The 12,726-nt window shown below is 50.5% G+C and overlaps 2 protein-coding genes across 6 annotated transcripts in view; one reads left to right on the forward strand and one right to left on the reverse strand.

Moving 5' to 3' along the window:
• Positions 1 to 6,166, forward strand: part of ZNF609 (zinc finger protein 609) — a 243,763-nt gene extending 237,597 nt beyond the window's left edge. For 2 of the 5 annotated variants that reach the window (XM_024128720.3, XM_055088030.1), the window contains exons 9-10: positions 469 to 547; positions 854 to 6,160. In XM_024128720.3, coding sequence (XP_023984488.1) covers positions 469 to 542 — 74 coding nt within the window. In that variant the 3' untranslated portion in view covers positions 543 to 547; positions 854 to 6,160. Of the gene's footprint in view, positions 1 to 468; positions 548 to 853 lie in introns of all 5 variants that reach the window. The other 3 variants (XR_003681624.2, XM_055088031.1, XM_055088033.1) reach the window with 3 other exon arrangements.
• Positions 6,167 to 6,719: 553 nt separating this feature from the next.
• OAZ2 (ornithine decarboxylase antizyme 2) overlaps positions 6,720 to 12,726 on the reverse strand; it is a 15,059-nt gene continuing 9,052 nt past the window's right edge. The window contains 4 exon segments of the mRNA NM_001291407.2: positions 6,720 to 7,968; positions 8,210 to 8,295; positions 9,079 to 9,254; positions 10,527 to 10,684. Of these exon segments, the coding sequence (NP_001278336.1) occupies positions 7,838 to 7,968; positions 8,210 to 8,295; positions 9,079 to 9,254; positions 10,527 to 10,607; positions 10,609 to 10,684 (550 nt within the window). The 3' untranslated portion in view covers positions 6,720 to 7,837.

A 12,726-nucleotide genomic window follows, 5' to 3' on the forward strand; every position in this document is an offset into this window, starting at 1 on the left:
CAGTTCCTATCTTTTTTACTCCATCCCAGTAGCCCTGCCCACAGCAGGGGGCCCCTGGCAAGAACCGCACCCCCCCCCCCCGCCTTTTGTTTCCCTTGAGCGTATCATCTGTCCATAATCCTAGCCTCCTGCAGACAATCAATAAAATCATGACATTTGTTTCGTCCCTTGGAGCTTGGGGATTCTCAAACTCCTCCAGAAAATTGGCTTTGATATTCAGAAGAATAAGGAGCAGGTGTTCCCACAGCCAAAGAGTAACAAGCAACTGAAAAACAGAGCCTGACTATCTATCCCGAGCTGCTATATCTATCCAAGTATCAGATTTTCTTCTGTCAGCACCCCAAAGCTCAGTGGAGCTAGGAATTTAAGGAGAAGCTCTTCCCAATACCCACTCAGCTGGCAAAAAGGGAGAGTGCTTAAGGGGAGGGTCTGGGAGTGCCAAACTAACACATCCTCCTTCTCACTCAGGGCTTTCTTCTACAGCCATTGTTGCCAGCCAGCAAGGCTCGACTCCTTCACTCTACCCACCCCCCCGGAGGTGAGAATGGTAAGTAACTTTTTAATTTGGGGCAACACCTAGAGAGCAGGGATAGGTGATACCTGGATCACAGAACCCCTGCAGAGCCACGGTGAAGGATAGCTCTGTGGGCTGTGGTCTGGAAATGGTGAAACCCTGGGCAAGCCTCTTGTATAAGTCTCCCATGAAGCCATCTGCCTCCGAGAGGAGCTGTGGAACACGTCTTCCCTAGCGACCAGGACTGGCCTCCTCTGCAGTTCATTTTCTTGGAGCACCACCCTGTGGTTTTTACCCGCCCGCTGAATGCCTGGTTATCTGTCCATGTTTCCCTTGCAGAACACCAAGTGCCCGGATAAAGTCAGCTTCACGGGCCCGGACTGGCTCACCCAAGGAGGTGCTGGAGGTGCCATTTAGACATCAGTTAAATGGTATTGATCATCCTGTTTGCCGTTCCCACCATGACTGAAGGCAGACCCTTGGTTATCTCGCCTCCACCAGACCCCCGGACTCCCTGACCCTCCCTCCTCCTCAGGAGCTGGAGAGCCGGTACTTAGCAAAAATATTTATTCTCTTGGCCACAGTAGTGACTGTTGTGGCCTCTGTGGAGGTGAAGGCACGGGGAGCAACCAGGGGAACATGGCCTCAGCCCAGAGAAGTCACTGATCTGTTCCCCAAGCCCCTGGTCCGCTGCCGGAGCAGTACCAGGCCCCCCAGGGAGGGACCCCCGAGCACTGGGTAAGGTCTGAAGACAGCACAGCAGCCATACCCCTCTCACCATCACTACCACCATCACCAGACTCTGCATCTCCCCAGTGGTTTGGGCCTTGGGAACTGGCAGCACATGGAGGGATTAGAATCTCAGGAAAGAAATTGGGGGCTGTTTTCTCTGCAGTTGTGAAAACAAGGTCTTCAAACATGAAGACTTCTCCCCTCTCACATGAGCACATGTAAACGCTCAGAGCCCAGCCTGGAAAGGGAGACCAGGGCATTTGCCCCACCATGGCCTTGGGCTGCCTGTCAGGCAGAGGGCCAGGGGTCCCAACACCAGCACAGAGCTCCCCGGGGATTCCGGGCGAGAGCTGGAGCTGGAGCACGAATTGGAGTCTGTGAACTAGAAGCTGCAACCCCACTAAGCCCTGCTGCTGCTCAGCCCCCACTCCTTGCCCTTTTCTCACCTCCCTCCCGACCCCTTGGTGCCTTTCCCAGGGGGATCCCCACGCTGATCTCTCCTCTTCTTTTCCACTGCTTGGCTCTTAAGGCTCAGGCAGGTTAAAATAGTATCCCCCAGCATGGGGAGCTTTGGAGTCTGCCAGGTCACCTGAGCGCAAGCCAGGAGGCAGGCCCTGGGAGCACCCAGCCCTTCTAAGAGATGTCCTGTCCAAGCAGCCATCTGAGTATCCTCCTCATCTAGGGCCACAAGTCTATACAGCCCAATTTCTCTGTACACAACTACATGACTTTATGTAGGTCAACCTGTAACCCCATGTGTGCCAATATAAGCCGTGTTTTTTTTTTAACACACTTTTTTGTTTTAGGGGCTACTGACCATGGGAGATTATCTGTTCCTTAGACCCTGGGATAACACATGCAAGCCATTACTCCTTGGAGCCACAGAGTGTAGTCAGTGGAGCTGTGCTTTGAGGCAGAGACATTTCTCTGCTCTCCTTAGAAATGCAGTCCCAGTCCAGGCTTTATGCTGTGTCACTGGGAAAGTGACAGTGATTTGGTAGCTTTATTGGAGTCACTTCTTCCCCAAGGTGTGGGGAGCTTTAGCTCTTAAGTTTTTGAGGTATCATCCCTTTGTCTTCCTCCTCTCCTGTCTTTCGTTGACCTTCTGGATTGAGAGAGAGATGAAGACTGACAGACACCAACTTAGGTTAGAGACGGGTGTTTGTGACCAGAGTGCCAAAAATGACCACTTAAGAGCAGGGACTTGGCTCTGACAGTTTGGGGCATGGAGATGGAAGACAGTAAGCACAATGCCCAGTGGAGGCTGCTTTCCAAGATCCCCAGAGCCCTGCTCTAGAGAGACTTAGGGTCTTTTGCCCAAGAGGAGCCCCTCTGACCTATAGACCTTTCCTCTAGGTTTCCATGTCCTTGTTTTTGTTCAAGTTGGGTTCTGAGCCCTCCCCCAAACCCCACTGATTTAGACCTCTTAACAGGCCCCAGGCAGCCTCCCTTTCCCATTCAGTCCTTCTGCCCCGATGCCCCAGCGGGCAGTGCTCCGAGCAGTGACTTCCCTTTTACCCATGGAAGTTGTTGGTGTGGACACCTTCATCCCACCTGAATTTCAGCCTGATTTTGCCCTCCCAGACTCTGTCGGGTGGAGCCAAGGCCCCATCTCTGTTCCTGTTTGTTTTTAAATATTGTTGTGTGTTTTGTATCTGGCGCTGGCTTTTACAGCGTGCTCTGTACATACTGTGAAGAAACCGTTTGGAGTCATTTTCTTTCCTGTTGGGCAGGCATGGCCCCTTTCCACTTTGTTCTGTAACAGAGAAGAGCAGCTTCTGTATTAGCAGGGCATCCTTGGGTTCTGCAGAAGGGAACAGTTTTTTCTTTTTTTTTCCTTAAAAAACATTTGGCTCTTTGATCCTTATATCCAAGTCTCCCTTGAAAGGCAGGAGCTGAGCTGCCCAGAAGAGCAGGTAAAAGGAACAGTGGCAGAATGGCACTGCCTTTTCCTGATCCCTGATCCTCCTGGTCCCCGATCCTTGCCAGGTCCAGTCTTCCCTCCCTGAAGTAACACAGAACAGCAGCAGTGATGGATGAAATACAGATCCTTAACGAGTACTGAGTGAAGGGTTTGCTGTCCACCCCTAACCTCTCTCCACGGGGAGAAAGAACACAGAGGGGGAACCTGTGGCACCCATGACCTGGTCATAGGGATGAGACACTCAAGGATTCCCACCCACCTTACCCCAGCAAAGGCTGGAAGTGTTTGCTGCTAAGGGCCGAGACCACCAGACCAAGGCTCTCCCTGAGCTACCCCTGCCCAGTTCTTTTGACAGACATTGCTCCTCCAGGCCCCCACAGAGAAGCTGGAGGGAAGAAGCCTTGTCCCCAGGTAGGACAGCCAAGGCTTGGAGAGCTGCTCTTTAGGATTCACACCTGCTTCTTCCTCATTTAAGCTGTGCCAGTTCCCTTCATCCCCTTTCCCTGCCTGTACGTGTATGTATACATGTGTATTTCCTTCTCTTACCTCACCCTCTCCACACATCTCAAGGTCAAAGGACCACATGCAGAAGGGTTAAGAGGGCACCCCATGAAATGAAATGATGCTTCTTGAACCTCTTCTCTCCAGGCTCCAAGGTGGGGGTGGAAGGGCTTGGTCTTGGGAGTGGGAGGGTAAGACTACAGAAGGGCTAGAGTGTTACTGTATACGGGCTTTGATGTCACCCACGCCACTTATTATCCCATGTACCCTACCACCATCTCAATGTCTTCTCTGATGCCCCCAAGATTCAACTGGGCAGCTAGTTGGCCCCATAATTCTGGGCCTTTGTTGTTTGTTTTATTATTAGGGCATCCCAGGAAGCTTTCTGATGATCCTCTGCCATGGGCCCCTCCTGGGATCAAGCCCCTCCCAGGCCCCGTCCCCAGCCCCTCCTGCCCCAGCCCACCCGCTTGCCTTGGTGCTCAGCCCCCCATTGGGAGCAGGTTGGGGCGAGCTGGAGGCCCGGGCTGGAGGGGCAGCGTTGCTGTTCATAGCTTTTGTTCCACTGGCATTGCTTTGTTGGATTTAATTTCAGTCTTCCTGATTCTTCCCTTCTGTAAAGTGTACATTACCAAGTTCCTTGTTTTTTTATATATATATATAAATATATATATATACATACAAACTGTACTCTTTTTGCCTTTGTACATTCAGGCAAGAAGAGAAAATAAATCTTTTTAAGAGACAATCACAAATCTGTGAGGGCTGCTGGTTATTTCTCCTGGAGTTTGCTGCTGAGCTGCCTCCTCTTTCCTCCTCACTTTTCTTCCTCAGCTTTCCTGATCTTCCTGGTCCTGCTCCATATGCATCCTCAGCTCCACCTTCCCTGGCTGATGGCAAGCTGTTGAATCAGTGTCCAGACTACCTGCCCTGCATCCCTTTCCTGCCCAGCAGTATTTTCCAGCTTGGCCACGGGCTTACGCAGGAGCTTTATCCTGTGCCCTGGCCTCTCCTGTCTTCTCCCATAGATCCCATTCACCAAAGTGGCTTTGGACCCCTGGGTACTCTGGGACCTGTCTCCCAGAGGCCCTGGCTTTGGACACTCACTCACCTGTGAAACTATGCAGCTGGGAGCTCTCCGCCTAAGAGTTTGCACTACTTCTTAAACCTGCCTGGGCGTTAGATCAGATGGTTTTTAGGAATGAGTGGGAAACTAGCCTCTAACACTCCCCCAGATGGCCAGCCTCCAGAGTTGCTCTGATCCAGAGCCCAGAGGACCATTCCTGGCCGGTGAACTCCTGTGGCTACCCCATCAGAACAAGGGCTAAGGGCTTATGGGTCAAGAGCATTTGATCAGAATTTCAAAGGGTGGTACATTCGGAAACACAGCCCAACCAAACCGTTGTTCCACCTCTTGAATTTTTTCCTTTTCCTCTGACTTCCTCCTCCCCCCTTTTTTTCCCCCCTTTCTCTCTACTTCCTTTTCTTAATTGGCTTTGGACTTGAAGTATATTTTTAAATTATTTGTTGTATTTATTGAATAAAGTTTTTAATGTCCCTGTTCTTAAATTTAGACCTAGTTTGCCTTTCACATATCTCCCCTATCCTACTCCACCCTCCCACTCCCAAAATATTTCCCCTTCTAAGTTGCTTTTTTAATTGCAGATTTTGGGTACCATATTTCTTTCCTGACAGTGGTCTTAACCTAGCAGAAGTTTTTTCTTTTTGAAAGAGAAATCTTAGCTGAGTGCCTGGGATTCCAATTCAGCCTTTTTAACTCTGGCTGTGTTAAAGAGGAGCCACCAGCAGATGGCAGCAAAGTCTCGGGCATGTTTGCTGTCCACTCGCTAGCTTTGCAGATGAGAACTGTTTTTCTTGGTTCCTTATCCCTCCCTGCCTTATAGATTCCTTGGGTTTGAATTTAACATCTGAATCCTAAACTGCCTACATTAACTTGGCCATTGTCAGCATTCATGTGGATGTCTGTTGTAAATATCTCACTGTAATGACCACTTTGCAGTCACGGACTTTATGATACCTCTAAGGATTATGTGCTCAGTGGAAGACATCTTCAAAGCCCTTCATATTTCAGTTGAATCATCTCTAGGCCCAGACTTCTTTTTTTTTTTGGCCGCAATGCATGGCATGTGGGATCAGCTCCCCGACCAGGGATCGAACCTGTGCCCCCTGCAGTGGAAGCGTGGATTCCTAACCACTGGACCGCCAGGGAAGTCCCTAGGCCCAGACTTTCTACTAATAACGTATGGGGTAGAGGTGCTGAACTCCTTTTCATGAGTATTAGGTAGAGTCCAAGGTTAATGACTTGTCTAGGGTGAAAACACAAGTAAGCTCCACACAGAACAATGTGAAAATGGGCCAAAGACTCAGAGGATGTAAAGACAGCCACAGCTCAAAAGTAAGTAAACAGTTCTAAAGCTGGAGGAGGTGGAAAAACATGCCCAGCACTTCATCTGGGAAAACAAAACAAAAAGAAAAGCAAAAGGAAAAAAAATACTGGTAAGAAATAAGAGAACATAGGTGAAGAGGATTCTAGCCCCCTCCAATGCCACTGAGAGCTTATCCATCAGGCTGGTGGTACAGGGGAAGGGCAGCCATGCCTTGGCACTGGGCTCCAAAAGGAGAAAACTATCTTCCTAGGGAAGGTGTGTTCCGCTTCCTTCAGACACCCCCAGGAATGGGAATGTCAGGCAGCTCCATGTGAAAGCCAAAACCCAGTTTCAGGACCCAGCCCTCTACACAAAAACTAAGAAGGGCTTGGATCCTGGTATGTATAGCCTCTTACTCTGGGTGAAGCTCTGTGTACATACCTGTCTCTAGGGGGCTCCAGCATTCTGTCCCAGACTCCTAGCAACCCCGAGTTTTGCGTTGTAACGTGGCCCCAGAGACCTCAGCCGTTCATCTGTCCTGATGCACTGCTGCTTTTTTCCTGAGAGCATGTATCACACCCCTGCTGGGTTGGGCTCTAGACTCAAAAGACAGCAGTAGAGGAAGCTGGCCCTGGTACAGGAATAAAGGACAGACCAACCACAACTTTAAATCAGTTTATTGACACAGTAACACAACACACTTGCCTCCCTGACACCCCCACCCCCTCGCCCAGTCTAGACCTCTCCCCCCTTCCTCCCCCCTTAGAACAAGCTGTTCAGTGAAAACAGAAAAGGGTAAGCCACTTCTACACCCTCAGTGCCACTGCCAAGCCCTGGGGAGCAGGGTCTCAGGCACTACTCAGAACCTGTTAGAGAGGGGCGCAGTTAGCACTAGACTTAGCCAGGCAGAGGCATCCAGTCCCTCGGAGCAGATTCTCCCACAACCTCCAGGCCCTGAGTTGCTCTTCCTCTTCCCCTCTGCTGTCTGTGACCCTAGGAAGGACATACCTTGGGCCTGCGGCCAGGAGCAAGAACTCCTGACGGTAATCTGAGAATTGGAGTTCGGCTAGTGTTTTTTAAGGCCCAGGCACCCCCAAAAAAGCCCTGGTGGTGGGAGTGAACTTCAATGCCCCTATTTTAAATGCACTGATAACATGAAACAGATTAAGCCAGCTTAACCAAATGCCAGAATAACACAAAGCTATAAAGGAGGGGTCAGACCTGCTTTCTCCAGGCCAGACACAAATGCACAGAGAGAAGCCCAGGTGGAGTGTCAAAAAAACAACTGAAGGACACTGCCCAGGGGCTGAAAAGCCTATACTCCGGAGTCCCCAGGGTGACAGGAAGCAAGGAAAGAAAATACACAAGTCTTAAAAACCAAAAAAGAAAGCCCAACAGCAGGGGAACCTCAGCCTGACAGTGCTGTCCACCAGCTCTCCAGGCCTTGCCCCTGGACCCAGACAGTCCCTCCCCCTCTAGGCAATGTCCTCCCCTAGGCTAGATAGAGCACATCACACAGCGCAGTTTAAAAAGCTTCTAATGCCAGTTCATAAACATCTTCATTTACTATTGGTGATTACATGTGAATAATATGTTTATACTGTTCTTTATGGAAAACAATTTCAACGAGTCAACTCTGAGAACACAACAGGCAACCCTCACCCTGAGCCCCTCAGCGTCCTTCCCTAGACAGCAAGAAGCCCCCTCCTCTGTCCCAGGGCTGCTTAACTTCCCCTCTTCCCCCACTGTGGCTCTTGGGCAAAGCATCCTCTATGACCATTAGTCCTCATCGGACAAGTTCTGGTCCAGGGGGTAAACCATGAACATCACATCTGGTCGAGAGGGGACACAGGGATGGCCTGGACGCACAATCTCAAAGCCCAAGAAGCTGAAGGTCTTCAGGAGGGGAGCTGCAGAAAAGAAGAGTGTAAAAAAGGATTCTGGTAAGAAACAACAAGGGGTAGGCTCAAATCAAGGGAAAACCCAGAACAAAGATGGAATAAATAAGCACTAGGCCTTTCCTAAATTTGGACACAATCGCATCATCTCCCAGGGTTTTGTATGTCAAACTCAGGAGCCCCACCTCACTAAGAGCCCCCTTTTCCCCTCCCCAGCCTGGGCAGTAGGTCTCAAGCTGCTCTGCCCCCTCACCTCTGTCTTCCCGGCCCTTCCTGAAGCAGATGAAGACGTAGTTCACTTTCATCTTCTCTTCAGCGAACTCTAGCAGTGCTAACAATCTGCAAGAAGCAAGGAAAACAACTCAGGCCCACTGCCCCCTCTAGACTTTGGCCTCACCCCTCTACACCCCACCCAAGGTTTTCCTGAGGCTTACAGCCAGCACTGTAAATAGGGAAGCTTCAGGAAGAAGGTTCCTATTTCAAGACCTCAGGAGCCCTGAGTTCAGAAAAAAATAAACCACAATCCCTAAGAAAAATGTCACTGAATTCTCTCTTCCTGGAATAAAGTTTCTTCATCCGAAATTAACACTAACCAACTTAACTAATGCAGTTCACAAGAAAGTATGGGACCTAGGAAGAGAACCCAGTTTCTCAGAGGTCCTCCAAAGTTGCCAAGTTTAATGGTGACCATCTGCTGCTGAGAGGGACTTTGGGCCCTAACACCTCCTAAAAGGATTTCCTCAAGAGGCTGGAGCCACTCAAAAGAACTCCATTCTCAGGACTGTTTCTTCCACAGCTGGGTGCTTGGAGGGCCTTGCCCAATCCAGTGAAATCCCACTGTATCTCTGAGCTCCTGGCCTTTGAACTGCACCATTATATGATGGCTCAAGGGGAATTTGATGTCCACTGGGGTGATTAAATGACAGGAATTTGGTTAATGTGATAATGATCTGCTTTCATTATAACAGGCCTGTTTTACTGGCTGAAACTAACCTGTTACAAAATGGTATCTGCTTGGGCAGCCGAGAGCTAGGGGAGAAGGCTAGCCATCTGTTGTCTCTAGTAAGCATACGCCCTTCTCTAGAGCAGGCTTCCTGCCCTTCCCCAGCACTTGCTCCTTACCCTTCTTTGCTCCCATCAGCTAATAATCCATCTGGGATTTCTACAAACAGGCTCTGGCTGGACAGGACTGCATCCCAGGAAGAGACCTTCACCTCGGTGACCTCATACTGGAAGTGGACGATGTGAGGTTTTCCATCGTTCACAGGGAGGTCCTGTGTCACAGTGAGCTTCTCGTCCTGGGAGGAGATCAGGTCAGAGGACCAGGTCACTACTGCTTCTGGCCACATCAGAGGCTCCCTAACCTAGGTGGTGTAAGGAGTCCTCTTGGGCCAACCTCAGGGTAGCACGGGATAGAGGGCACGCTGAAAATGTAGAGCAGCGTGCTGGCTAAATGGAGCCATCGGGCACTGAGACCAGTTGGTGTCGGCTAAAAGCCAGCATGATGGGAAGGGAATATTTACCAAGAATCCACCAGATGCCAAGTCCTGTACAAAGTACTTTCCCATTTTTCAATCACCACAACAAGCACTTGAGGTAGGCATCAGTATCCCCACTTTAAACGTAAGATACTGGGGGCCCAGAACAATTAAGCAACTGACCCAAGGCGCCACAGTGAGTAAATGGCAGAGTTGAGATTCAAATCAGGTCTCCCTGACTAAAAGCCCATGCTTATCCCTCCAACACCGTGTTCTTTCCCTTCCTTCTCTGAAAGAGAAACATTAGAAACAAATGAGGATGTTCATGAGGGCTCAGCTGGAGCACAGGTCAACCCAAGATGGCTTCCAGGTGGCTGCAGAGTCCGTGTTGTCTCCCCTGCCACAGTCTCAAGAGACCAGGACTCAGGTGCCCTGCCACCCTTCAATGCCAGTCTTAGAGAGAAGCTAAACCACTTCTGGCCTCACAGGAGATTAAAAGGCAGCAAAGGGCTAGCTGCCCCAGCCCAGATCACTCTCGGGACAGACTCCCAGGGTTCTCTATAGCTCCTGGGCTGTGCCCTATGCTGCCAGGGTGATGGATGACTGAGATGCAAGGCGCCCTCTCCTTACCACCCACCCCCGCCACTGCCCTGCCCCATGCCCCCCAGACTGGTAAGGGACAGAAGTCAGAATGCCCGAGAGTCGAAGACAATGGGAAAACTCCTCCTGACCTTGGTACTCCTCAAGAAAAAACTGAGGAGCAGCGCCAGGCAAGAGCTCTTGCATTCTTCCACTCACTGTCCCCCTCCCCCCTTTTTCTTCCACCTCCCACTCAGGGCCCAGAACCAGCACTAAAGTGCTGACCTAAACTGAGAAGACGGTGAAGATGGCAGGGTGTTTGCTTGGTGCTGATATCCTCCTGGTACTCCCCAAAAGCCTCATAGCAGCCTCAGTTGAAAAAGTCCTCCCCAGTCCCCCTACTGGCCTGGCCTAAGACTCAGAAGACTAAGGAGAGTGATCACTGCCCTTAAGCAGATGCTCAGCAGTGTCTGAGAGGGCGCTGCTCCAAGCCTTCCACCCCACAGTCCTTACCTTATATATTAGAGCCGAGAGAGAAGGATCCCTGCCGGCCCCTCGCCCACCGGGGATCTTCGACAGTGGGTGAGGGGCATCAGGAGCACCACAGAGGCCCCGGAACAATGTGCCTGCAGCACTGGAGCTGGGGACAGTTACTCAAAGGCAAAATCCTACTGCAAGAGATAAAGTGAGACAGTAAACACAAAGTCTTGAAGATTTAACTCAGCATCCTGCCCCACCCCTGCCCTGGCTCTCCCTAAACACGTACTCCCTCAACAACTGCCCCAGTCCTTCCAGCTACAGCTCTCAGAACTACTTCTCTCTTAAAGGGCAGGAACCCACCGTCCTACAGAGGCACAGAGAGTCCCAGAAGGGCTCAGGGTCAAGGGGATATGTCTGACCAAAGGAGCCCCTGTCAAACATCAAACAAATCTCTGTGGTACCCGCACACCTTGGGAAGAACCAGATGCTGGCTTGCCTAGTAGGCCTAGAGGCCCAGACCCCTACCAGCCCCTTTCCTTACCCTAACAATGTCTCAACAACCTCTGTGGCAGAACCACAAAGCCTACACAATCACTTCAGGCTGGAGAGGCATATGGGCCTCAGGAAGTCACATGGGCTGGATACAGAGTCCCTGAGGAACTCCCAAGGCCACTTTTCCAATGATGGCCTCCCTGATCTGAACAATGGAACTAAACAAGAAATCACTTACCCAAATCCCTGTAGGGTCAAGAAGTGAATCAAATCCAGGGATTTGGCTCCCAGAGAGGAGATGAACTATAGTACAGAGTATTATGATGGCATCTGAGTTAGTCCCTGGTGTGCCACCAAACACAGGGTTGCCCTTCTTTGCTGGAATCTGACCCGGGCGTGGGAGTTCAGGTAATACTGATGCGGTTAGAATGGACACTCAACACGTATATATTGTGGGCATGGTGGTTGCTAGGAGGAGGTATACATGCCAGGACCTGAGTAAGGAAGCCAATTATCAGATGGATCACAGAGGGTGAAAGGCTCCTAAAGGAGCTGCCTGTCACCTTCAGGTGTGTCCCCTTGCTGGCCACCAGGATTTTCAGGTGGACTGAACAGGGCTCCAAATCTACTCCACTCCTTCTTTGAATCCAATTTACTGGCTCTTTAGGCTGAGATGTAGCTCACTCCAGAGGCGAAGAGCAAGTGAAGCAAGGAAAGAGGAAAACTGTGCATTTAACACCATGACTCAGCAGCAAGGCCTGGCCCCAGCACACCAGCCTCAGGGCAGCTGGAACGCAGTGGGTAACATATATGGGAGGGCGCTGCAGTGGGGTGCTGGGGCCAGCTCAACCAATTGTGCACATCTCTTCCCAGCTATAGTTGCGTTTAGCGATGGCGTGTTGGTTAGCTTGAATCAGCCATAGGGGGAATATTTAAACCACAGAAAACAGCGAATGCTATAAATCAAGACCTTTTTTCCCTGAAAACCCTTTGTAAAATGTTGAGAGGTACCATTCTGCACAGTGTCCTTTGCTTTACATGGCATAGCGTGCCAGATTTGGATTCTTCGCTTAGGCTCAGAGCAACAGAACTAAACTCACACCTAACATGGCAATGGTACAGTAACCAGAGACGCAGCCCACTGAGACCCTCCGTACTAAGAGACCTACACGAGCATTCCACCTGAGACAGGAAGTCCAAACCCATCACTGCTATAGCTCAGCTCCTCTGTTCTCTCAAGGACTTCAACCAGAGGCCTGAAATCACACTTGGAAATTTCACTGGGAGATGGAATTCCCAGGCAGTGTGAGCGGGCCCCGCCTTGGGCCTCCTCTGGAAAGCCCCAGGGCATCCCATCTCCCCTACTCGGCCTCACCAACAGCTGCGAGCAGGAGGAGCATGACGGAGGACGGCACTGCAGACTGTTCTGAAGAACAGGACTTATTTTCTGCTGGGGACAATGAGCTGTTAACCCCTTGCAAGGGGTGGGTGGGGTGGGAGGAACTGGGAGACTGGGATGGACACATACACACTACTGATACTATGTACAAAATAGACAACTGATGGGAACATACTGTATGGCACAGGGAACTCTACCTAATGCACTCTGGTAACCTAAATGGGAGGGAAGCCCAAAAGAGAGGGGATATGTGTATGGCTGATTCATTTTGTTGTGCAGTGGAGGTTAAAACAACATTGTAAAGCAAACATACTCCAATAAAAAATTTAAAAAAAAAAAAAA

Source organism: Physeter macrocephalus, chromosome 11, assembly GCF_002837175.3.
Source record: "Physeter macrocephalus isolate SW-GA chromosome 11, ASM283717v5, whole genome shotgun sequence".
Classification (NCBI taxonomy): domain Eukaryota; kingdom Metazoa; phylum Chordata; class Mammalia; order Artiodactyla; family Physeteridae; genus Physeter; species Physeter macrocephalus.